This window comes from Tasmannia lanceolata, unplaced genomic scaffold, assembly GCF_043159265.1.
Source record: "Tasmannia lanceolata isolate RefF3 unplaced genomic scaffold, GAP_Taslan_0.1 ptg000005l, whole genome shotgun sequence".
Classification (NCBI taxonomy): Eukaryota; Viridiplantae; Streptophyta; class Magnoliopsida; order Canellales; family Winteraceae; genus Tasmannia; species Tasmannia lanceolata.
In genome coordinates, this window is record NW_027518682.1 from 7428756 (window position 1) to 7455302 (window position 26547).

The 26547-nt window shown below is 36.4% G+C and overlaps 1 protein-coding gene across 2 annotated transcripts in view; it reads right to left on the reverse strand.

The window, feature by feature from the left end:
* MIM (P-loop containing nucleoside triphosphate hydrolases superfamily protein) overlaps nt 1–26547 on the reverse strand; it is a 55100-nt gene that overhangs the window by 24857 nt on the left and 3696 nt on the right. Inside the window, exons 4-15 of one of the 2 annotated variants that reach the window (XM_077379312.1) lie at nt 26287–26342; nt 24658–24744; nt 24138–24458; nt 21365–21484; nt 19575–19709; nt 16772–16848; nt 16593–16668; nt 13119–13193; nt 12728–12832; nt 8025–8194; nt 7789–7891; nt 271–383 (exon numbers count right to left, since the gene is read on the reverse strand). In XM_077379312.1, coding sequence (XP_077235427.1) covers nt 271–383; nt 7789–7891; nt 8025–8194; nt 12728–12832; nt 13119–13193; nt 16593–16668; nt 16772–16848; nt 19575–19709; nt 21365–21484; nt 24138–24458; nt 24658–24744; nt 26287–26342 — 1438 coding nt within the window. The remainder of the gene's footprint in view (nt 1–270; nt 384–7788; nt 7892–8024; nt 8195–12727; nt 12833–13118; nt 13194–16592; nt 16669–16771; nt 16849–19574; nt 19710–21364; nt 21485–24137; nt 24459–24657; nt 24745–26286; nt 26343–26547) is intronic. The other variant, XM_077379313.1, reaches the window with a different exon arrangement.

The window sequence follows — 26547 nt, forward strand, 5'->3', positions numbered from 1 at the left end:
ACATTTATTTAAACATATTAACATATATCGTTCAATGTTTTTTTTCCGTTTGACATGAAATAATTTTCTTCATTTTATAGTTTGCGGATGGAGGTCCATTTGTATTTCCTCTTTTTTGTTGTTGTATTTCTTTCATTCCTTCCAGCTTGCCAAAAAATAATAATAACAAAGCATTAGTGTTATCTCATAGGCGATTATGACTAGAAAACAGGCATGAGGCAGATCTTCAAAAGATGAAGAGAACCTAAATATACATATCAATTATCTTACATTTTATATCCCTCTAACGTATATACTTCTTTAAGGTTTGAAATCCTTTGATCAAATGCCACTGACTTTCCCACTTCGTAATCTTTAACAAGCACTTGTCTCTCAACGCTTCCCTACAAAATAAGCAAATTAATGAATGCCAAACAGATTTACAATTACAAAGCTTGTGATGGACAACAGCATATAACATAAGGAGAAAATACATATAAAAAGCGAAGATAAATTGTAATGGTCACCATTTCAAAAAAAAAAGTTGTAATGGTCATTCCACAAGTTAAGAAACATTAATAGCAAAATTCCCACCAATGTGTCATGAAAACTTCTCTAGTCTATCAATTACATAAGGTAAAGGAGATTTATATACAAAAGAGTATTGAAATCATGACTAGCAGAATACAACTTCAAAAAAATCATGACTAGCAGAATCATGACAATCAAGAAAGCTTAGTAAGCCATGATTTGAAATCATTTGATGGAATTATGAATTATTAATCAATAAAAAAATAGTTAAAAGAAGAAAAACATGAAAAGAACCACAAAATAAGAAACATTGGGAATCTATGAATCTCAATTTTACAAGTAACTTAGCACGTAAAATATGATATCTAGCATCATAGAAAACATATATTGTCTATCTATACAAACATAAAAGCAGGGAGCCTCATAATATATTGCATGGATATTTATTGTGAAAGATGTACAATGGTCATAAGACATAAAATCCATATAAGGAGCCTCATAATATATTGCATGGATATTTATTGTGATAGATGTACAATGGTCATAAGACATAACTAGGTCATTGCAAGAAGACAGACAATTGGCAAGAATTATTTTATGGTCCAAGTAGAGGTGATGAACATCTGGAGTGACAGTGCCAACATTCAGAGACTCAAAAACATCTTGAAGGAAACTACTGATATGAAAGATTTGGACAACTAGCATTATTTTCTTGACGTTGAAGTTAAAAGACCAAAAAGATGGTATGCAACTAACTCAAAGAAAATACCCCTTAGAGATGCTCAACAGGTTCATAAAAATGAACTACAAACCACTTGATATTCCATCGGACTGCAGCTTACAATGAGTTCAAGGGAAGAGAGAGCAATAAAATCAAGGATCCCCACATCTACAGAAGCAACGCAGGAGCTATGCAGTATCGTACCCTTAAGAGGTCCAGTATAACAAATGGACTAAACCAATTATATCAATAACTACATGGTCCTAGAGAAGAACATCCACAGGCTGTAAAATGCACCTTCAGATATCTTAGAGGAATTGCGGACCATGTTCTACTTCACAAAGTTTGTCACGCAGACTAGGCTCAAAATTTTAACATTCACAGATTGGTTACTATATATGGAAAAATGATGAATAATTGTTTGATCTCATAAATAGTAATAACAGAAGGTTGTTGTCAGATATAGAGTTGAAGCTGGGTATAGAGCTATGGTCTGACAGAAGCAAAACTTACATGGCTCAAACATCTTATCCAAGAGCTTCATTTGACATCAGGCACTCGTGTTGTATTGTGATAAACAAAGTGCCATCAAGATGTGGCAAAATATGGTGTATCATTCCAGGACCAAACACATTGAATAGAACTTCATGTCATTAGAGAGGTAGAGAATGGAGAAATCTCGTGTTACAACTTACAAATCCTAAATAGATTGATGACATTTTCACAAAAGGACTCATTGTAGATAATCATTATTTAATTGACAAGTTTAAGATGCTTCTCAAGAACATGATAGCTAAAGGGAAGACCAATAGAAGTGGTCATTTAAGTGGGTGTGGGTGTGTGTGCATATATATATATATATATGGAGGGGTTAGGATGATCCTATGGAGCTGATTTTTGGTACACCCCCCATCTATGTAAGGGACTTTCAAATGAATGGTTTGGATCATCCTAACAAAGTGGGCCCCCATGTGATTGGGCAAGCTAGCTCACCATAAGTTTGGTGAGCTTAGGGCCCCCATGTGATTGGGCAAGCTAGCTCACCATAAGTTTGGTGAGCTAGCTTGCCCAATCACATGGGCCCCACATTTTGGGGAGTGATCCAAACCATTCATTTGCAAGGCCTTATCATAGATAGGGGGTGTACCAAAAATCAGCTCCATAGGATCATCCTAACCCCTCCATTTGTGGAGGACAAAAATGGGGCAGATTTGTGTCTGTCCATTTTTGTCCTCCACAAATGGAGGGGTTAGGATGATCCTATGGTCTGACAGAAGCAAAACTTACATGGCTCAAACATCTTATCCAAGAGCTTCATTTGACATCAGGCACTCGTGTTGTATTGTGATAAACAAAGTGCCATCAAGATGTGGCAAAATATGGTGTATCATTCCAGGACCAAACACATTGAATAGAACTTCATGTCATTAGAGAGGTAGAGAATGGAGAAATCTCGTGTTACAACTTACAAATCCTAAATAGATTGATGACATTTTCACAAAAGGACTCATTGTAGATAATCATTATTTAATTGACAAGTTTAAGATGCTTCTCAAGAACATGATAGCTAAAGGGAAGACCAATAGAAGTGGTCATTTAAGTGGGTGTGGGTGTGTGTGCATATATATATATATATATGGAGGGGTTAGGATGATCCTATGGAGCTGATTTTTGGTACACCCCCCATCTATGTAAGGGACTTTCAAATGAATGGTTTGGATCATCCTAACAAAGTGGGCCCCCATGTGATTGGGCAAGCTAGCTCACCATAAGTTTGGTGAGCTTAGGGCCCCCATGTGATTGGGCAAGCTAGCTCACCATAAGTTTGGTGAGCTAGCTTGCCCAATCACATGGGCCCCACATTTTGGGGAGTGATCCAAACCATTCATTTGCAAGGCCTTATCATAGATAGGGGGTGTACCAAAAATCAGCTCCATAGGATCATCCTAACCCCTCCATTTGTGGAGGACAAAAATGGGGCAGATTTGTGTCTGTCCATTTTTGTCCTCCACAAATGGAGGGGTTAGGATGATCCTATGGAGCTGATTTTTGGTACACCCCCCATCTATGTAAGGGACTTTCAAATGAATGGTTTGGATCATCCTAACAAAGTGGGCCCCCATGTGATTGGGCAAGCTAGCTCACCATAAGTTTGGTGAGAGTTTCCTCATATATATATATATATATATATATATATATATATATATATATATATATATATATATATATATATATAAGTTGTATTGATTTTCATTTATTATGAATGAATTTTGTTCAGCACTCTGTATATTCTTTTCCACCATATATCTTTCTATTCTATTTGATTACTCCGTATTTTGAAGTTTGACTGATAAATGGTAAAGCACACCCCAAAAGAAATTAAAATTTTGACACCAATGGCAAAGAGAATCTCAGGAAGGATAGGTCCTTACAGCTTCTAGGAAGATGGAAAGGTTATTTGTTGCCTTCATAAACCAATTCGTATCTCAATGCCATTAAAGCTCAGCTCTTCTTCTTTTCTTCTCAAATGGTAAAGTTCAGCTCTTCTTCTCTTCTTCAAACAAGATTAGACTTCCCCAAAGGATAGAATCGAGGAATTTTTTCATTGGAGCATATTCAGTCAATGTAGTTTGCTAGCTTATAGGAAACTCCCGTGATGCAGCATCGTGAAGAAAAATTGAGGAAAGGGGAGAGAAATAGACGAAAGGATATAGAATTAGAAGAATAGGGGAAGAAGAGACGAAAATAACCAGAAGAATAGACGAATTTAGGGAGAGAAGAGAAAAAATCAAAAGAGATAAGAAGAAAGCCAGAATTAGAGGGAGAAGAATCTTTATTCAATATAAAAATTCATCAAAAAGTTACAAAATAAGCTGTAAAGAGACCTATATATAGGCAAATAAACAACCTAAGAACTAGAATCTTACTAAAACATGAACTCTTAAAGAAGCTTACTAAAATAAGAACTCTAGACAGAATAAACTGCCTAAAATGGAAAATAAAATCCTAAAAAACTAAATAACATGAAAAATAAATTCCTAAAAAATCTAAAGGGCAAATATGCCTCTTATTTAGGCCTAAAATCTGCATCATTCTCCCCTGGTTGAAAAAAAACTCGCCCTCAAGTTCTAGTCCACCTGGGTAAAAGATGTAAACAATCCACTGAAGTAGTAGAACGCGTAATCCGGCGAAAGCAATCATAATGTCTAATGCTCGAGACAATCGGGAGAAGCATCTGCAAGGTCGGCAGAAGAAGAGGGAAGATCGCAACGTATTCCTCCTGGATTGGCAAAACAGCTATGGGTAGTATCAATCCATGATCAGCATCAAGATGGTCATCTTGTACACTGAAATCGGCGGGCTCGACCTCCATAATCATCTCGATCGGGGCATCTACTGGAGAAGCAATGCTATCAGTGTGCTAATATAATGATATGGAATCGGCATCCTCAATGATCAGCTTGTGCTGTGTATGCTCTGGTAATGCCTCAATGATCTGGTCACTCGACTCGGACTCAGGCGACGGATCAGCCTCACGTGGATCTACCACAATATCTGCCTCAGAAGAGTGAAGCTCACTCTCTAGATGATCGGCAATCGGTGCGGCAAAAATCTCAGAAGCATCATGCGCAACGATGTCGATATCAGCAATCAACTGAGTCTCTAACTCTGGATCGCCTATCTCAGAGTGAATATGATGGAATCAAAGGCTCAGCATCAATGATCTCATAAATACTAGCATCTGGACCCGTAAGAATATCAGTAACTGGTAAGACGGATGAAGTAGTGGAGCGGCTCTGCAAATCTGACTCACGCATGCGACGCTCTAAATTCTCAGCTTCAATTTTAGCTTCGCGTGCACGACGGGCTACTGCTTCTTATTCACGGCGAGCTACTTCTTCTCGTCGAGTGGCTTCTTCACGCTTCAATCTCCGTAGATAGTGGAGCGTATAAAGAGCCATAAAAAAATCACGAACATCCTTCCAATGACAGATTGGAGGCTCGCTTCTTTTACGACGGGACGTTTCCATGTGCTCCCATGAACATCGAGCTTGTCATCACACAGTTTCTTTAGCCCAGTAGATAGTCGCTTGGTGATCATGCCCATTATACTCATAATATGCGTCTAGAGCATCAATCCACTGTAAACATGCATCCTCATAATAGCTAAAGGGAGTGTGTCCATACCAATAGCTTTCGCCGTACCCATCAAAATATAGAATAATGGAGGCATAGGATCGATGTCGAAAACTGAAATCAACTGTCTTATCTATCTGGCATGTCGAAAGAAGCACAATGTCTGTCGCGGATCTGAAATCGGATGAGTGAAAACTGATGATCGGAAGAAGGGGCGCAATCAACAGCTGAAATGGCTCCTGAAACTGTGTTGAAGACTGATGTCCGCTGCTGAAAATAGGCTGGATGCGCTCTAAAAGTTGTCACGAACAACTTCGTGTTGATGGCGAAACCCAATTGTGAGTAGAAACGGCTCGGGTGAAGAGAGAGAAAATGGGATGATGGAGGAGAGTGTAGAGAGAGAAACAGGGCTGATTTTTTTTATTTTTTTTGTGTGTGTGTGGGGGGGGTTGTCTAAAAGGTAAAGTAGGGGGTCAAATTGGGTTAAAGAAAATGAGTAGGGGTGCCCAAGGTAAAAGGAGGTAAAAGTTAATCTTCCTTAATGAAAGTGCGTGCCCAAAGGTAGAATGGAGGGTGTGAAATTTAGTTGTTTTTAAAAGAATGGCAAGATTGGGGTGTCCAAAGAAAAGGGGGGTGTGAAATTTAAACTAATGATTTCAGAATAGAAGTGTAACTTACCAAAGTTACTGTGCTCCAAGTTTCAGTACGTTTTATACGGCTATAGTGCTATACCACGTGAGAAACACGCTATTATGCAGTTCCTTACAGTGCAAGTTTCCTCTTAATTGCAAGAAACCTACTAGGTAGGTTATGTAACATGCTATGCAGGTCAATTACTTGGGGAAGACTCACGTGACCACTTGAAACAAGAGGGGTGGGGTTACCTACTATAGGAAGTTACAGGTACAATGAAAGAAGCAAAGAAACAGATTACCTTTTGGTAACCTGCAACTGGAGGTGACTAAAGGAGATCCTTACTAAGATTAACAAGTATCAAAAGGAAAGGTATCTCAAGCCCTGATGTTTCCTTCCTCCACACGACAACTAAGAATGAGTTTCTTTTAGAAAGAGACTCTGTGGCAAGTGATTCCGGAAAATTTGTATGAAAAATCTGAAAGTTAGCTCAATCACGGACGGCACCAAAGAATAGTTGGGCTGGACAGTGAGGGGCAATGGGAATTGGTTGGAAGTTTCTAGGTCAAAATTAAGATAGGCAAACAGAGAGGGTATGGGATGAGGTAGGTTACGGATGTAACATGAAAGTTGTTGGGCGGGGTTTGGTCTAAGGAGGAGATGGGATGGTAGTTCTGTTGTTGGGATCTCTGGTGGCTGGTTGGAGATGGAACTGAAGAACAAAAACTTGTTTTGAGGATTGTGGTTTGCGTGAGGAAAAGGTGGAAGAAACGAGGGTCAAGGGAAAAGATGGTGGCGTACCTTGAAGGGGGTTTCGAATTGGATGTTGGGTACGCTAATGGATCTGTTGCTCTGATTTTCGCTCGCCGTAGACACTTGGATCTTTGGCTTTGATACCAAATTGATGCAACACCGTGAAGAAAAATTGAGGAAAGGGGAGAGAAATAGACAAAAGGGGATAGAATTAGAAGAATAGGGGAAGAAGAGACGAAAATAACCTGAAGAAGAGACAAATTTCGGGAGAGAAGAGGAAAAATCAGAAGAGAGAAGAAGAAAACCAGAATTACAGGGAGAAGAATCTTTATTCAATATCAATAATCATCAAAAAGTTACAAAATAAGCTGTAAAGAGGCCTATATATAGGCAAATAGGCAAATAAACAACCTAAGAACTAGAATCTTACTAAAACATGAACTCTTAAAGAAGCTTACTAAAATAAGAACTCTAAACAGAACAAACTGCCTAAAATGAAAAATAAAATCCTAAAAATTAAATAACATGAAAAATAAATTCCTAGAAAATGTAAAGGGCAAATATGCCTCTTATTTAGGCCTAAAATCTGCATCATCCTGCCATTGCAGTTCCTTCCAAAAATTTAAGAAATTAAACATATCTTCCCTACATTATGCGCTTTATAAAGAGAGCAGAGAAGGAAATCTAAGTGGAAATTTTGCCTAATTTTATGTGGATAACCTACTTCAAAACATGATTACGACCTAAAATGGTAATCATTACACGAGGTTCTCCATTTTCATTTCATTTGACCAAAAAAAAAAGTACATCCAATTTGATATACAAAAAACTTCAACAGAAAACAAGCCGGTCTTCAGCCCTTAAATATGAGCCAAACTATACAGCTCACAATGTGTGAACAATTCACCAGAAACAACAGAAACTTTATACAAGGGAAGTACCAGTCACTTTACATAAGTTGAGTAAGGTAGGCAAGATTAAAGAAAGAGAGCATCTAGTAAATGCTTGTATCTAAGCCATATAAATATACGAACCATATCAACCAAGACATTGGCTATGGTAGGATTATCGGTGTGTATAACAGAAAGAGTAGTTGGATGATTTGTACGAGGAAGCATGTGATTTGGAATATTCAACCTGCATAAGTAATTAAAATAACATTGTCAAAACAGACACTTGATTACGGGAAAAATTCAGCACGTCGGGAAAATGAACATAGCTGATGCAGGCAAATTTTGTCAATTGTAGGTCAGAAAAGGTGTTCTCTTACTTTGGTGTGGAAAAGTCATATATGATAATCTGAAGATTATGATAGTTTGCTTCCTTAGCACATTCTCGTAAAAGATGAGAATCTTTATGATCTGTCACAATAAAAGCATTTAATAACCTTCCAATGGCATGTTCAAGTGCCAAAGCCCAGGCGTCACCATTAACCAATGTCTGCATAACATAAACACGACCATAGTGATGTGTTAGCCTAGTCCTGCAAATGACTATTACAATAACTTGTGTTCACCATTGACAAAAAAGGGTGCCAATTTTATCATGAAGACCTATAGATAAAACCAAATACAATATAAACAGGAGAAGAATGACACAGAATTCAACCTGAGCTTCCCAACTAGATAGCCATTCCAAAAAAAAAAAAAAAAAGAAGAAGAAGAAGAGGTTTCGTAACTAGATAAGAAAAATCACTTGTCCAAGTCGGACACGACACATATTTTGAGGGGTATACCTTTCACTTCATGCACAGCTGAATCATTTTTGTGGGATGGGAAAAAGCATCTTGTGCTTAAAGATTGTTGTCACCTCACACTCAAAGACCTATGGATAAAACCACATACAATACAAACAACCAAGGTTTTAAATTTCAGTTTCGGTCGTCACGGAAATATTTCAGTTTCGGTGGAAATCTTATAAAATCATGGAAAGGCATGGAAACATATGCAAATGATGAAAGTTTTTTTATCTTTTAAAAAAACATGTGCAAGTGATTAACTTTTAAGATGAAACTTTGGAAAATGCTAGAATAAGCACAAATGCATACATAGAAACCATCACATGAGCAACAAAACCATTCATAATGACTTAATCACATCAAACACCAAGTGACATGCGTTGTAGCACATATTTAGAATAGTAAAGTCAATAAAGAAGTAATATGAAAATAAGTATAGGAAAGTATAATGACCAGTCTCCCCTCTAAGGACCCCAACTCTATGTCAATACCACATACGGTTATGAATTATTATTGCTCCCATGCCGAGCTGACATCCCATGCATAACATACAATTACTTTGCTTTGCAGTTCAATGATGTTGCCTACCAAATATCATTCCGTGCATTAATGAAATGAAATCAAATGCAAAGAATAACATATTTCCTTTTTTTTTGTCGTTCCAACCATTTCAGTTGAATTTCAGGAATTTCAGTCAAAATTCAAGAATTTTGGTCAAAATTTTGGGGAAAAATGACGTAAAAGGAAATCATGTAAATTTTGTTTCGGTGGGGTGGAAATGGAAACATTTCGGGGAAATTTAAAACCATGTAAACAACTTTAGAATGTCATAGAATCTAAGCTGAGTTACGCAACTAGATAAGCAAACTCACTTGTCCAAGTAGGACACTACATTTTGTGGGGTTGGAAATAAGCATCATGCGCTTACAGATTACTGTCACTTCAAACATAGGTGAACTATTTTCAAACCAAAGTTTCAGGATTACCAATTAATTATTTCAAGGAACCGCAGACAAAATATGCCGGAAATAGATATCACCACTTCAAGAATAAAAAGACATATTCACCTAAAAGTTTTATTAGGGTCATAACCGTGCTTTGTCAGCCTCAAGCTGAAGTTATGCACCTGTACCAGTAACAGATTTGTCAATCTAGACAAACGAGATAATCTTGTTAGTTGTTCTTAATATATATAATCACGAATCGGTATGTGAACTATACTTGACTTTATATCATATTGGAAAGTTTTTAAAAGGCGGTGATATTTTCACTCCCCCCTGAAGTATGCATTCACTCCCCTTATAACATGAACAGTGGGCAACTTTAACTCTTTTTGATGTTAAATCAAGTTAAAAGGGGAGCGAATGCGTAGTGGAGGGGGAGTGAAAATATCATTGCCCTTTTTAAAAGATGGTGCTTGTTAGGCTCAGTCCTAACATACACATATTGGGCCCTAGTTGTGCTAAGTCTACTACCAAGTCCGTTGGTCAGTTGCCTCAATTCAGGCCCATTGTCGTTGTTGATAACACTTTAATTAGATGATTCTAGGTCCTTGATCCATCAATTTAATATTAGTGTTTCGCCAACTAACTCTTAAGTCTTTAGTTCTTTATCATAGGCATGTGATATACATTCTGTACGGGATGAGTGCTTATAGGTTGCCTTATGAAGTTCTACCCGATGAACCATAATTACAATGTTGAGAAGTGAATTCTGAGAGTGAAATGTGAAACGGAAGCGAGAAATGTGATAAAAAAGAATTAATAAACGTGAAATGAGAAGGTGAAAGCAATAAAAAATCGTATGAGAATTAATGCATTGAGAAATGCATTGAGAAACTTCTTTGGAAACGATAGAGTTAGAAATGTTTCAGAAACTATAGATAAATGTCAAGGAAAACATGTGAAACATAAGAGAAACATGAAATGTGTTTTGTAGATTTGGAATTTGTTAATTTCAAATTTAGGAGCTTTCACGCATAAATACTTATATATGTAATTTTTTTCATAATATATATTTAAATTAGAATCATAAATAGATGATTTTTGTATGTCCTTACATATTTTAGTTTTTAGCATACTTCTTTACTTATTTCTATTTTTCATTACTATACGTAATATTGTTTTCCATTTTTAATATTTATTCCACTACTTTTTTTTTGGAGTGACTTGCACAAAATGCTTTGCGTACATTTCAGACGTTTCATGTACATTTTCTGTGTGTTTCTAATACCGTTTCTCCATGTTAATTTCACACATGTTTCAGATATATTTCCCATAAGTTTCCCACGTACTTCTTCTACGCTTCCCCTGCATTTGGAAAATGCTTCCCTTTCTTTTTCAAGAAACGTTTCTGAAACATGTTTCCGGGAAAATAGGTTTCCCAATTGGCCAAGGCGTTTCCGGCTTGAATGGTCCATCATTTTTTGCTATTAATTAGGCCCTCTGTGCATCAGTATTTAACCTGTTACTGCATAAGTAGGTCCCCATTTATTTTTGGTTGTTGAACTCTCAATCCTAGCCCGACTAGTAGATTATTGGGGTCTATTTTTTTCCATTAGCTACCAATGTAAGCATCACTAGTTGATAACCGATTAGTATACATGTGCCACTATTTTTTGCTATTACGCCTTCTATGTTGGCCCTACTAATATATACCAACATCTGGGGCCATTGGTTTATGTCATTGGGACTTCGATATGAACACCTCACTTATACTAATTGCCAATCAGCCCAAACGAGCACCCCACTAGTATATATATATATATAATAATACAATACCATACATATGGGCTGGTTGGCAATTAGTATAACCGAGGTGCAACTTGCGTCAGGTTGGGTCGGGTTGAGGCCAACCTGAACCTGACCTCTCTATAGATTGGAGGGCTAGGATCAGCCAACTAAAAAAACCCGTGCGCTGCACAGGCCGACAAAGAACTGTACAGACCACATCATAGGTTGATCCAAACCGTCCATGTGATGGAACACAACATCAATAGGTTGTGCCCGTAAAATCATTTCCATAGGCTGATCCTAGCCCTCCAATCTATAGAGGTTTCCATAATTAAAAAAAGCATAAAGGAGGGGGGTAGGATTGAAATTATGTGGCTTTCATGGGTGCCTTTGTTAAAAAGCATAAAGGAGGGGGTAGGATTGAAAATATGTGGGTTAAATGGGTGCCTTCGTTAAAAAAAGTCAAAAAAAGTGATGTGTAATTCTCATAGAATTTTGGGAGAAATTCAAATAATTCTCTCCTTTTCTCTTCTGCTATATATATATATATATATATATATATATATATATATATATATATTATTGCCACGTTCTGATCACTACTTTTCTACTTTTCATCTTTTATTGTATGATGCGTATTATTCTTCATTGTGTTATTTCTACAAGTCGAGGTTAGACCCATATGTTTTTTCAGTTTTCTGTTTTATCACTTCAATGCTCTTCTTCCAATTTGTCCATGATTATTTTCCATGTTTTCATTATTATTATTTGTGCAATCATCTTCTAGCAGTACTTTAGAGTAGTATAGGCTATAGTAAACAGAATAAATTTTGTACATGTTCGAAATAAGTAGTTGGAAACCAACAATAAATCAGGATTAGCGTAGGACTCTGGAAGCCAAAAGAACAACTTGACAGGACAAAAGGGCTCAGCAGCATACCACACATTACCATTACAAAAATAAATTACTAAAGCAAAGAGTTTTTTTTTTTGTTAAAAAATACAAAGTATATTAAAAAGACATAGGAATTTTGCGCTTGATTCCCAATTATCACCTTTTCTTTTGGAAGATGTGAATTGGAAAGAATATTGCAAGCATATTGACCTACAAAAAATATGGCTGATATACAAGACTTATCAAACAATACTAAAAATACTCTCAGTTTGGGGAACACAATACGCTTGCCGATACAAATATTTAAATTCTTGACCAAGACATAAAAGATATGGGTTGCCAGGTTTCATGGGAACCAAGATTTCAACCAACCGGTTGAGTTTTTGTGTTTCAACCAAGACAAGGAATGTCCACTTTCTATTTGTATAGTCTACAGAAATATTCACATATGACAATAAGAGAAGTGATTTACTAAATATCACTAGTTTACGATTGCATTAAGATCAATATTCTACGCTAAATACATCAAAGGATTAAAAAAATTATTCTATGCTAAACATAATAAACAGAAAAAGAAATCAAACATAACGCTTATTTTAAATACTCACAACATGAGCACCAATAGGACCAACAGGGGGCCTTCTGAATTTTCTATGGTGCCGCTCTATAGCACGTAGAAGATTGATCACCCTCTCCCCACCAAAAGCAGTTACCTGAACAGAAAGAAAACAGTAGTATTTCTTTTTTTTAATGGTAACAGTAGTATGTATACCAATGCATGAGTATTACTATCAAAGAAAGAAAACAGTTATATCAATGCATGAGCGCAAATAATTTCCTCTTGAGCATGTGGATGTATGAAGTATCATTACGTATTTGGTGGCATGTAGCATGTATGCATGCATCTAATGCGTGAAAGCCCCACATGAAAGTAAGTTCCATTGTGCATGCTATATCTAGAACTAAAATGTCTGACTGAATTTTCTATTAGTACCCAACCTTGTTGGTTCGGTGTTGCTGGAGGTCGCAGACGTGCGAACAAATATCATGATACTTCCTCTCATTTTCTTCAATCTACACACATCAAATTGGAAACACAGGTCATTTCAAGCTAGTAAGATCTTGAATATAATACAATCAAATAATTGAAATTGACAACAAAAAAAACTGAACCTCTGTAACGACAATAAAATTATAAACCAAAATGGAGAGAAAAGGGAAATGTTTTATGAATTCCCTGCAAGGTACTATAAAATACAAGAAATAAAAGTCCCTAAATAATGAGCTTAAACACTTTTCCAAGTAACAAGAGAAGTATTATGCAATTGTATGGCCACTGGTATATACTTTCACTAACCAAAATATGAAAATACGTGTGAATAATACAATTAAGAAAAAATGCTACTTGTAATCAGTGTTGTTAAAATCGTATGATTCACTATTTGAATGTACGATTTCATTCGAATCGAGGGTTGAACAATTCAAATCGGAAGGAAGAATTGATTTTCATAAAACCATGCGATTCAAGTATAATTCGATTTTGAATTGTGCAATTTTTACGATTTTTTTCCCTTTTTTTTTTATGGTGACCCCTTAACGATTAGAAATAAATCATATATAACCCCACCCCACGCCCCAACCCCCACAAAAAAACTTATAACATACAAACAAGTAAAGAAAACCCTAACTTTATTCTTCTCTTCCTTCTCCTCGTCCTTCCTTCTCCTCCTACCCATTCATCCTACTTTTACCAATACTAGCCACAATTTTGAATTACTTTTTTTTTTTAATGGTACAATTTTGAATTACTAACCATGAAATTTTATATTTAATTTAATAGTTTTGAATGAAAAATAGAAAATTACTGATCTTAGTCTTATTTTGACTTTTTAAAAGTTTTTAACATTTTTTCTCATTTTTTTATGGCAATATTTTTTCTCTTCTTTATATATAAATGTGAAAAAATCTTATGATTTACGAACCGATTTATAATTAAACACTGTTACAATTTATGATTCGATTCTGATTTACAGAACCTTACTAATAAGGGCTAATACCAACCCCCCTCTCCCCACTCAAATTAGCAAGTGAAGTTCGCTTGCTGCTTCCTCCTTTCAGAAATGGAATGAATAGGGCCGACTCACTATGTTGTATGTCTCCTTTCCAGTCAGGGGCGAGGGAGTCCTACGAGAAGCGATCGGAATGCCCTAATTCGAGTGACCGAAAGGGTTTCGCGTGGAAGCACGCACCTCCCTGCCCCGCTCAATCAATCATGGTATCACCGGGCTATAGTTAAGCAGCCTTACTGATTTTTCAAACCAATATGGTTCATCCAGAGGAATATGGGAAGCAGCAAAGCTTTACACAGATAAGTGTAAATAGTTAAAACTATAACTAGATAGGTCCACTGTTCACAACAAATTTACGCCTGAAAGAAACATAAATTTTGATATACATTTCCCTCTTTGAAAAAGAGGTTTTATTAATTTGTGGAAACTTTAGACTTTTGGCAAAGACGTCATTAGTTACATTCTAAAGAAAACCTCTGGTTATACATCAAGAGGTTCCCTACGATTCAAATACTTCAAAAAAATAATAAAAAAGAAATAAATTGATTTTCTAGCTCTCTATCTTTACTTGACTTCTAAAAACTCTTCACTTGACTTCGATGGGTAGCGAGATATCATGAGAGAGAGAGAGAGAGAGCAATGTTACCTGGAACACGATTTGTTCCGTAAGCAGCACGGGCATAGTTTAAAATTTCGTCCAAAACAATTCATTTCGGCCAAAATATCCCTCCTCTCTGTGCGTGTGTTGGGGGGTGTAATCGACTTTTTAGAACAAATTTCTATCTGAAAGGTGTACGACAATAAAGAATTGAGCTCCTAAAGCTTCCTAGGGTAGAGTAGGTTCTATATGTAAAGATCTTTAAAAAAAATGAGTTCTTAAAGTTTCTTATCTCAAGGGCTTAAGCTTTCAAACAAAGGAAGTGCTCTTTGATCTCCTAAGGTATTGAGTTTCTTCACCAAGAAATAACTCTCAAAGCTGAAGAATTGAGTTTCCTAACTTAAGAAGGGCTCATTCAGCTCTTATGATACTGAGTTTCTTAAGTGGGGCTCTTGGAGCTCTTACGATGTTGTGTTTTCTAACCAAAAAAAGGTTCTTTGAGCTCTTAATATGTTGAAGTCCCCTGACATACGAAAGGCTCTTTGAGCATTTAAGATTGTCAAACCACCAGTTACTCCAAAAGCTTAAGCTATCGGAGAAGGCGTTATTTAATCTTTTATACTTTAACACTCCCCATCACGTGTAGCCCCTCTTTGGCCTACACGTGGCACATGTAGCCCCTCTTTTGGGTTTGGCCATTGCATGTGGATTTTGCTATCAAGGAGGTTTTGAACCCAAGCATTTGCTCTGATACCATGTCAAACAACCAGTTACTCCAAAACCTTAAGCTATTGGAGAAGGCGTTATTTAATCTTTTATACTTCAACAAAGATGTTGAGTTTCCTAACTTGACAAGGAGTCCTTAAGCTCTTTAAGTATTCAAACTTGGGTAAGACTCTATCTACTATTGATCCTATTGGGTTTAAGCACTTCTAGATTTCTAAGAAACAAGGGCTCTTTACACTAGATCCTTGAAGAACTTAGGCTCTTAAACTTTTCTACTAATGATGCCATCATGACACCGTGCTAGAATCATCATCATTGTTCCTGAAATGCACTGTTTCTTTCTTCTTACTATTGTAGACCTTCAAGGGGACTGGATTATTTATGAGACCGAGTTGGTGGAGCTTGTGCGCGCTCCAATTGCCCCCATCCACACATGAAAAGAAGTCACCCTCAAGTTCAAATCTTCATAGACTTCAACAGCTTTGGCATCGACGTTGTTGATCCATGTGGCAGACTCTATAGACAAATAGGTCTCCAATGGACAAGATACTAGACAAGCGACTCTTCTTTAGTTACAATTTTTCATTCCAAGATGCTTTAAACGTTTGAGCATGATAGAGGCAGATGAAAAGGAGAAAATTAACAAGTGGTGGCCTACTGAACATGACAATTAATCAAAGGAAGGTGCAGAGACCAAAGAGATGTCAACAACCTGCCAGAAATGAAAGTATAGAAATTTGCTTAAACGATCAGAAAAATATACAAAGCTGAGACAATATCTTCTTATATATGAAATACACGATATGTAGACATCATGCTCTAGGGAAAAAGTATTAAGCAGCTACCGCTGTAACTACTATGCTTAATAGACATATACAGGTTAAGTTACATAATTCTCAAGCAACAAATGATAAAAAAAACAACACATGAGGCTGGGAACAATTAACAGAAAAGATTCAGCAAATGCAAAACATTTGAACTACATGACAATGACTAAGAATAGGTGGTTCATGATACATGAGTGTAATAATATTCAACAAAATAGTTACATAGTGCAAGAAATTTGAACATTATAAATACCTCTGTAGAAATTTCCTTGATGATGTTCATTGAATTTGATAGCTTATCAGATAAGACATTATCTTCTTCCTTCAACCTGAAATACCTTGTTTATTATAATTCAAAAAAACATATCCCAAATATATAACATTTCAAAAAGAGCTACATTTGAAGTACAAGAAAAAATAGAAATAAACAACCTCTCCAGACTTAAATTAGCTGTATCCACCTCATCCTCCAGTCTCTTCAGTTGTTCCTCAATCTCAGATTCTTCAGCCTTCAATAAAAAAAAAACAGACAAGGACATGAAATCACATCTTCCATGCTCCCTTCCAGAATCATATAAGATATATCAAATAATCTTGCAGCAATGCATTCCAACACAAGAAAATCCTAAAATAATAACAGAAATTTCCGGATACATGATCATATTGCGAGATACTTTCTAGTCCTACATTGCATATAGAATTTGTGTTTCCCAGTCATCAATAAAAAGGAGATTAGACAAAACGTTTCACTATAATATAATGGAATAAAAAATTTGATCATTTATCATATTTTCTTTTTGCTTCAATTTGGTGACATTCCGAACATGCTATAAAGCATTCTCGTTTGTTGATTCCCTGCCCCCTTATTACTATTGCTTTCAGTTCTGTGTCTTATAGCTGGACATTAAGTGGTTGGAACACAAACTAGTCACATTGAGAAACTTTTGGACATCCACTTTTGCTTCTAAAGCATGTAAAGCATTACACTGTATGGGTGCAACTTGGGTAGGGTAGGGTAGGGTTGGTCTAGGCCAACCCGAACCTAACCCGAAGATGCATCACTTAAACCCTAACACGACCTGACCCGAGCCCCAACCCGAGGTGAGTCAACCCGAACCCAACCCTAAGCTGACCCGACCCAACCGCCCAACCCAAGGATTATTCTCGAAGGACCCAAGCCAAACTCTAAACCTAGAGAAATCCAAAAAAAAAATCCAAAATCATTATACGGGGTAAACAAGTGAATCCAACCCTAAACCAAGAGAAATAAAAAATCACAAAGGGGAATAAATTCCCGAACGATGGCCGTCAAAAATCTGAAGATTTGATATGGAGATCACAAAGAGGCAGGCAGAGGGAGCAAATTTTTTTCTTGTAACAGAAAAAAATTCATCGAAGGAAAAAATTTCCCATGAATTGATACAGATTTTCACCCCAAAAATTACAGGGAGAGTGAAAGAGATAAAATCGTCAAAAAGAGACAGAAAAATGATGGGCAGGGAAAGGAGTTGAAGAGAAATACCTAAAATTTGTATATGGTACAATTTGCATCTCATTCAGCTTCACCCGTAGAACAAGGTCAATTAGGTTAGGGAGAGAATCTAGAGAGAGAGCGATGGTTAGGGACAGAATCATGAGAGACTCATGAGAAAGAGACATTTATGATTCTTATGTTTTAGTATTTTATACTAGATTCTACAGTTTTACCCCAAGTTATAATACATATGAACAGTTTTATAGTTACCTACAAGTAAAAACGATAAAAAAAAATCTGGGTTTTTGTCAGATCGGGTTAAAAAATATGGGTTTTTGTTGGGTCGGGTTGCTCGACGCCTCACCCTAACTCGACCCGAGCTTCAGGTTGTGTTATTCCAACCCTAACAAGACACAACCCGAACAACCGCCAGTCCAACCAAAGAAAAAGTTGGGTTGAACCCAACGGGTTCAGATTGAGCCTAGTGACATGCATTGTCGCATATGAAAAAGAAGTACAATTTAATGAAGTGTACGACAGTACAACAACCAGTCTCCCCTCCAAACACCCCAACTCTACGTCTCTATGACAATGCGACGTAGAGTAAGGCTACTTTGATGTGCAGTTCAATGACGTTGCCGACAAAATATCATTCTCTACATTAATGAAATGAAATGAAGATTATAACATCTTTCCACACTGTCATTTCAACCATTTCGGTCGAATTTCTAGAATTTCAGTAAAATTTTGGGAATTTCAATCAGAAGTTATTGTGCAGATGTCTTGTATTCTAGTATTATACAGGACCCTAACGTATTCTTGTATTATAAAGGACCCTGCCGGACTAATGAGTACGATGCACATGCAGGTCAAGCCGGGGATGCATGGGATAGTGCGGCCATGTCAAGGTTTCTGAAGCAGCGCCCCGAAAGGAAAATTTAATTTTGTCATTTACTGCAAAAGGGTATTTTAGTAATTTTGTTGATATAGTGGCATTGATATATAAGCAACATGTTAGGGTTACAATTTGTAAGGTATTCTTTGTATTTTCTTGACCGAGAAAGAGAGCTGTAACCTTAGACTGAAAAGGTGAAAATCTTCTCCCGTGGACGTAGGCACACTGCCAAACCATGTAATTCTTATATTTCTCTTAACAGATTGTAAGTGTGCCGACGTCCACGGGAGAAGATTTTTGGACTTGATTCATTTTGAATAAATCATTGACCAACTGGACTAGACTCATTTTTGGACTTAAGCAAACGCTACTTTGACACACTGAGTAAATTTACAAAAAAAAAATCACGGCATTACTCACTCACTGTTCCAAGTCAACCCGGTTTTACTATAGGGAAGTTATTGTTCGAGTACAAGATTTTATGCGCTGACCGAAACGATAACTTAACAGATTGTAAGTGCCATTGCCTTGACACTCTTCTTGGCCGTGTTCATTATAACACAAAGCGAAAGGTCATTTCCTATTATCCAAAATTTCAACACTGCTTTCTACACAGTGTTTGAAGTTTTTCGTTCCAATCAACAACAAAAAATGGACCAAAACACAAGGATGTTGTTCAAAATGTTTTCCCAACTCAGCGAGAATAATAGAACAAGACTAACTTCAACACCTAGTTACTGGACATAAAAAAACAGTGAAAAAAAACTTACGAGTAAAGCCATAACAAGAAATAAAGAGAACAAAGGGGAGATTGAAAGAAAAAGGACAGAAAAAGATAAAATTGTTGGGTAGAAAATAATAACAACCTGTGTATTTTTAACATGCTGCGCTTGAATATCATAAATTTGTTGCTCCAGCGACTTAACACGTTTGACCATCTTACGAACAAAGTTAGCTTTGCGAGTATGCTCTTCTTCTAGCTCAAGCCTTTCTTTTGTCGCCTAAGAAACAATATTCACATAGCTTGAAGTTATCATCTTAACATGTTGTGGTTGATTCAAAAAATTTCTAAAAGAAAAATAATAACTGCTTTAGGAGAAGATGTTCAACTTAATGAAAAGAGAAATACGAAAGATAACTAAATGAAATAAAAGAACATAAATTTTCAAAGACAATCATAACAAAATGCACAAAGAAAACAAGCAGGTATCTCAAGAACAACCAATCCAGTTGAAATACTAGAAATGCCTAGTTAAAATTATAGTGTTTGGCCATCTCATTCTCATATAAAGCTAGTCTAAGGGCATTTCATCAACTTCAGAAAGGAAGGAAGCTTCAGCGACTGGAGATGCTCGAAATGTGCTTCCATCAACTTCAGAAAGATGTTGGAACTTCCGAAGAGATAAAGTCCCAAGGCAGAGTCACCAAAGAATGGAGGTGTTTGATGGTCGCTCTAAATCCTCTGTCTTCCTTTTTATAAAAGTCATAGCATTGCCTATATTGTGGGCCAAATCCCTTCCATGTTTCTCTCTTGTTTCAGCTTTTGATTTATGGAACGGATGGGCGGAGATTTGCTATAGCAAAGAGCATCGGCCTCAGATAGTGCAGGTTAGGGAACCTCCGGTCCTCGGTTTCCTGAAGCTTAACTTTGACGGATCAAGTTTGCATAATCCCAGTCCCGCAGGCATTGGGGGTGTCCTTCGTGATGAGTCAGAGCAGTTAGATGGGCATTTGCAGGTCCAATTAGCAGATGCCAGCGAGGCTGACATATGAGCAGTCCATCAGGGAATAAAATTGCTAGCGAGAGACTCTTTGAATATGGTGATCGTTGATGGCAACTCCCTCAATGTCATTCAATGGCTCAGCGGCTCTCAAGTGCATCCTCAGAGGTTCGCCCAATATTTCGACGAGATTCAAGACATAGTGGGAGGCTCTTTTTTTTCATCATGTCAAACCGCAAATGGTGAGGCAGATAGGCTAGCAAGGTTGGGGGTAGCTAAAGAGGGTTTGGAGAAGTTCGATTATCTCCCTCCTTGATTTGCTTGCTCTTTTTTCTTTCTTGTTTCTCGTCTATCTTCTTTGATGTTTTTTCTCTTGCTTTTTAATCTTGTACTGCTCTTTGATTTTGACCACCTCAGTCTTTCCCTTTTCTAATTAAGTTTTCTCACCATTCAAAAAAAAAAAATGGGGTAGCAGATCTTTCTTACAGGAAACAAAAAAATATATATGAGAAACCGAAAGAAACAATGAATGAAGCAGGATACAAGAAAATAACAAGATAAAATTTGTGAAAGCTTGTACTGCTCTGATGCAAAGAAAGGCTAGATGCAAGTCATCTGCTGAAAATAGAGGCTGATATTGATTTATTATTCTAATTCTCAACCATTATCAGAGAAGGATACCAGATAAAAGTGACACCACAGAAGATAGAGAAAATAACTGCTGAATGAAAGTGAGTTGACATATAAGACGAGAGAGGACAAGATATCAGTAGGGGGATAGATTTACTTTTATAGTACATCTTTTCTGTCTTTGAGAAGTTGCATGGAATAATTATGAAATTTACACATCGTGACCAATATTTTATAGACAAACGATATGTCAACAAAAACTAAACAATGGTAGCTTTCATGTACTAGTATAGAGCACCAAATACCAAGGAAAGACTATGCTGCAATTCGTCCTTCATTTTCCTCACTTCAGAAGTCTTTTCCATCATACATGCAATTTGACTTTTCTTTTCGAGAAGGCATCGCGTCAATTCCTCCACCTTAACCTGTGAAGCAGATCTAACAAAATGCTATTTAATGAACAGTTTAAAAAATTGATAGATGAAAGTGACAATAAATTAGAGGAAACGATGAAGTTCTTAGGGTTTGTAAAAGTACAGCTTGACAAGATAAATTACAAATTGCACGACTAGGGGTTTCTATAACACGTAACCATCATTTCAAACATGGAAGCTTGAAAAGGCAATTAATTTAGCAGCTTGAATTGAAAAAATAAAGGCATGTTTAACAAAAACATAACAAATATAAGAGAAATACAAATAGTCGAGCATCCATATTGAGATATGAAACAATTGACCAAAGTTCCTAAATAGAAATATTATATTACTTCTCATAGCGGCAAAGTGGAAAAAAGAAAAGAAAAGGAAGGGAAATGGTATCCATAGTCTCGCATTTTAATAATGGGACTCTTTCCTTTGATTTACCAATTCCTAATTGGCTCCGACAAGCTAATACAAATCTCAAAAGGGTATCAACATCCAATTAGACAAGTGTCAATTAAAAGCAAGAATAACATTATCAAAGCAAGGGAGTGAAGTTATCATTTCACTAAAAAAAACTCCAAATTCATAATCAAATTCTGAAGAGAACAAAAAGAACAGTAACAAGGCGGGAGACTCCTCTTTATTGGAGTCAAAAACTATTGGGATCAAGGACCCTAACGAGATTGAGGTCAGAGCTGTTCTTCAGGAAATCAGGGTTTCTTAAGATAGTATTTTGGAAAGACTAATAATGGAGGGAAACTCTTTAAATGCCACTAGATGGCTGGATGGAAACAGGCCTCATCCGTGGAGATTATGGAGTTTATTTTGAAGAGATTTGAGACCGTGTGGATGGGCATTTGGTTCGGTTTCAGCGTGTCTGTCGCTCAGCTACTACTGATATTTCATTTGATGCACGGCCTTGGGGCTCACCCATCTTTCCTAATACAATTTGCAGTAGTTCAAAAAGAAAGGAACAAAGAAGACCGAGTTTTAAAAAATAAGACAAATTAATTGCTAAAATGATGCTGAATGACGAGAGTGGCAAAGCAAATATGGAAACATGGTTGCAGTTTTTCTTGTCAGAGTTGGCCGGAGAAGAAAAATCATTGTCAATGAAGATACTTCATCATGACACCATCACCCCACCACAAGAACCCTCACGATTTTATCGAACAAAAATCTAAAAATGCACTTAAATAGAAAGCAAATGTGCTAAAGACCCTCGTACTCACGAATCGACTTGATTGGGTTGCATTTGAAACAATATAAAATGACAATCGTGACTCATTTAAATTTGTGACATTGTTAGTCACCAAGTCGGTATATAACTCAGATTGACACCAGTTTTTCAACAAAATCAAGTTTTCAAATATTCTGATTCAATTAAATGCAAAAAGGAGTTGACTCGGGCAAACCGTAACTTTCTATTTTGTCACTTTTTTCTCCTGATTTTCCAGAGTTCCAGAAAAGAAAATAAAAACTGTATATCACCTGCGCATATTAGTACCACCAATCGCCAACATAAACCGGTTTTCCAATGGGCAAAACAAATTGTGTTTCCAAGTCTTAAATACTTGATTACACTGGTTTCCATTTGATTTTCTTAAAGAAGCAACACGGAACCTAGCACATGTTAATGACATATATATATATATATATATATATATATATATATATATATATATATGCGGCCATGTACGTGTATACATATAAAAACAAAAAAAAACTGTTCTTACTTAGCAATACAGTCAAACACATTTTGTGCCACAGAATTTATCATAAATAATAACAATGAAATAAAAGGACAAATTTTAAAATATTGCAATCATGTAAAATTTGGCTGAGCGTGTAACCCAATTCAAATTGGGTCCGAGCTGACCCATTAAAAGCAAAATTTGGCAACATGCCACCAGTTTGCCATCATAGTCACACCTGAATGCTAGGCAAAAGAAGCTATGAAGTAGCTTTTGCGGAAGGCTAGACCAATGCCACTGCAGATATTCAAGCCCTTTTTAACTTGTATGGATAGGGGGAAAAGCATGGTTTTATACCTCAGGTAACTGAGTACTCCATTGCAATAGGAGATCCAGAAAAGTGTAGTACTTGGCATTTAGAACGAGAGCATGATAAAGAGGTTAAGAAATCACCACCTTTTACATTCATATAGAGACTTCATAATACAATGATGATGTTCCATGGGGCCTACATAACTTACATTTAGATAACATTGTTGTTGTTTGTTCCAAAAATGAACTCGTTGTAGGAAAAGGGGATGCAAAGATAAGAGGATGTAAATGAGCAGTGGGCAATTTTAGACCAAATGGCATGTACTCCAGGGATACTACTTCAGTGAAAAATCATTCCCAAGTGAATTTATATATATATATATATATATATATATATATATATATATATATATATATATATATATATATATATATATTCCCAGGTGATACTATGCTGAACTGAGGCTTATCCAGGAAACTGATTGGCCTACCATGGTCGAATTTAATAACATTGGGATAAAGCATTGAAATCATTTTTTTTAAAACCACTTTTACTTACCCCTTGTCAATCAATTTTGGCTTGGCAAGTAGGAATATGATCTTGGAATCTAATAGTACTGTGATTAAGCATTGAAATCAATTTTACTTACCACTTGTCGATCAATTTTGGCTTGGCAAGTAGGAATCCGATCTTTCAGCTTTTCAAGCTTGGCACCTTGCTCCTCAATCTGCTTGTCCACATCATACACCCATGACCATGCCAATTTCTTTTTCAACTGCTGTACTTGTTGAGATATTTCCTCAACATGTTCCATGCTCTTAATCTTCCTTTGCAAGTCATCAAGTTCCTTCAATATGGGTCTTATAGAAGATTCCAGCTCATCGACTATTGCATTCGCAGCATCCAACTGACCCCGAATACTTTGCAAAAGATCATTTACTTGTTGCAGAAGAGTAGCCTTGAAGAAAAACTGTAATAAGAATGTCAATACGGCAATTCAAGATAGATTCCTTCAAAGTAAATAAATAGTATAGAATTATGGAGGATTGTTCCTACAATTAAAACAAAAAACATTATCTTCAAATTCATGGGAAAAATACTGGTTAAGTGTTGCCAAACTCAGTACACCGACAATGCAATCCATATTACTTGTATGACAAAGAATTCACCTTGAATTTATCCTTGTCATTCCCTGAATGCAAAAATTCCCTGCTTTTGTCTTGGCTCATTATAACACATGGATTTTCAACATCAATCTGCAAAGTAGCATGTCATGAAACTCCGACATGAACATACTTGAAAATCCAAAGGCCCAAGAAACTGAGGTTAAGAAAAGAAAACTAGTGGTCAAGGATGACATTAAAAGGTTTGTAAGGATGATATTAAAAGGTCTGCATGTGGAAAATTTAGAGGCAAGTAGTCAAGGGAATGTAGAAGAACGACAGCATGAAACACACATGAAATGAAAGCATGACAAAATAAGATAATGTCAAATGAAAAGGTAGCATAGTGGTCCAAAGATCATCATAATTTAGAAGAGAATTTCCTAAGTCTCCTCTTAACCTCAAATATCTTGTTTTTGAATGGTAATAACAGTAAATCTAAATTTAAAATACCAGTTTTTAAAATACAAGATCTGAGATCCATGTCATACGTGATTCAGCAATACACTTTGTTTGATGAGATTGTTCATATTTTCTTCTAAACAAAAACAATATTTGTTAAAATAGATTTTTGTATTATTTTGCATTTACTTTCTTCTTAGCAAAAACAATATTTGTTAAGAAAAAACTGAAGAAGGCAGAACATGACATCAAATAAATGGAATGTAATAACTGACAGCTAACATGTTTCTCCCCATGTCTTAACCAAGGAATCTGTGTCTAAATCATCCTAGTGATGCTTCAATCTTCATATGAGGATTAGAGAGAAAAAAAGACTTGAAAGAAGGTGCAAACCGACTCCGTGCTTCAATTTCTGCTACTAGTGGATTAGAGGCGTAGCAAATGGTTGTGACCAAGTCCGGACTGGCCTAACAACAAAGGAAAGTCAATTTATATCCAGTTATACTGATTGAGAATCTCCTCAAGTGGGTCCACTCACTGCCAAGGAATTCAACCACCCCTACTAATCCACCTTATCACATTAGAAGAGGCCCTTCAATCATATAAGGGTGTTGAAACTCTTCCAATAGGAGTTTCACCCCTTGCCATGAAGCCAATACATCCACCTCACTAGGAACCAATCTAACATCCCCCTCACAGTTTCTAACTAAGCCGCAAATACACACAACTCCCAGACTCCACATGGGAAACAAATCAAAATTGAGCTTGGGATGACTAATCTGCTGAGGGTTCCATCTCATCTACCCTATCAATTGATGCTTGGTTTTTTCTTGTTAGGTCCTAAAATTGCCATGAATCCTCACCCAGTAAGCCTCAGAATTCCCTGCAAAGCAATTTCCCATTAAATGATTCGACCCTTGATAAACTTCTTGGTTTGAAGATGCTTTTCCTTCTTTGAAAATAATGCTGATCTGAGAGGTTTCAACTGAATATAAATAAATTGATTCTAAATTATATGCACGGTTGATGTTTCATTGTAAATCTCCAAAACTTGCTCAATATGCTTATAATGTCAACCATGTCATAAGTTTCCAAGTGGATGCCAACCATGTCATAAGTTTCCAACAGGTAAGTCAATGCAAGGATGAATAGCATGTAGACCAACAAGAACTTTCTTGAGAAGCACAGATACAGAGTGCATGAACTTTGTAGAAGTAATAGGTTAACACTCACATTAAAATGCTCCACAAGCTCACGAAGCTCGTCTTTCCGATGAGCAACCTTTCTTCCTGTGAAAGAATGTGATGTCAATAAATATGCAAGCTTAAAACAGCTCATAAAAAACAAGAATACGACCGCACAAGGAAAAATGAATGAAGAGTATCAATGTTCTTCCTAATCAGATTGAAATTTTCTCAGGAAAATATCTCAAAACCCACATACTCAAGAATAAAGCAAACTACCCTGATGTATTGAGAATTAACCCAAATGTTA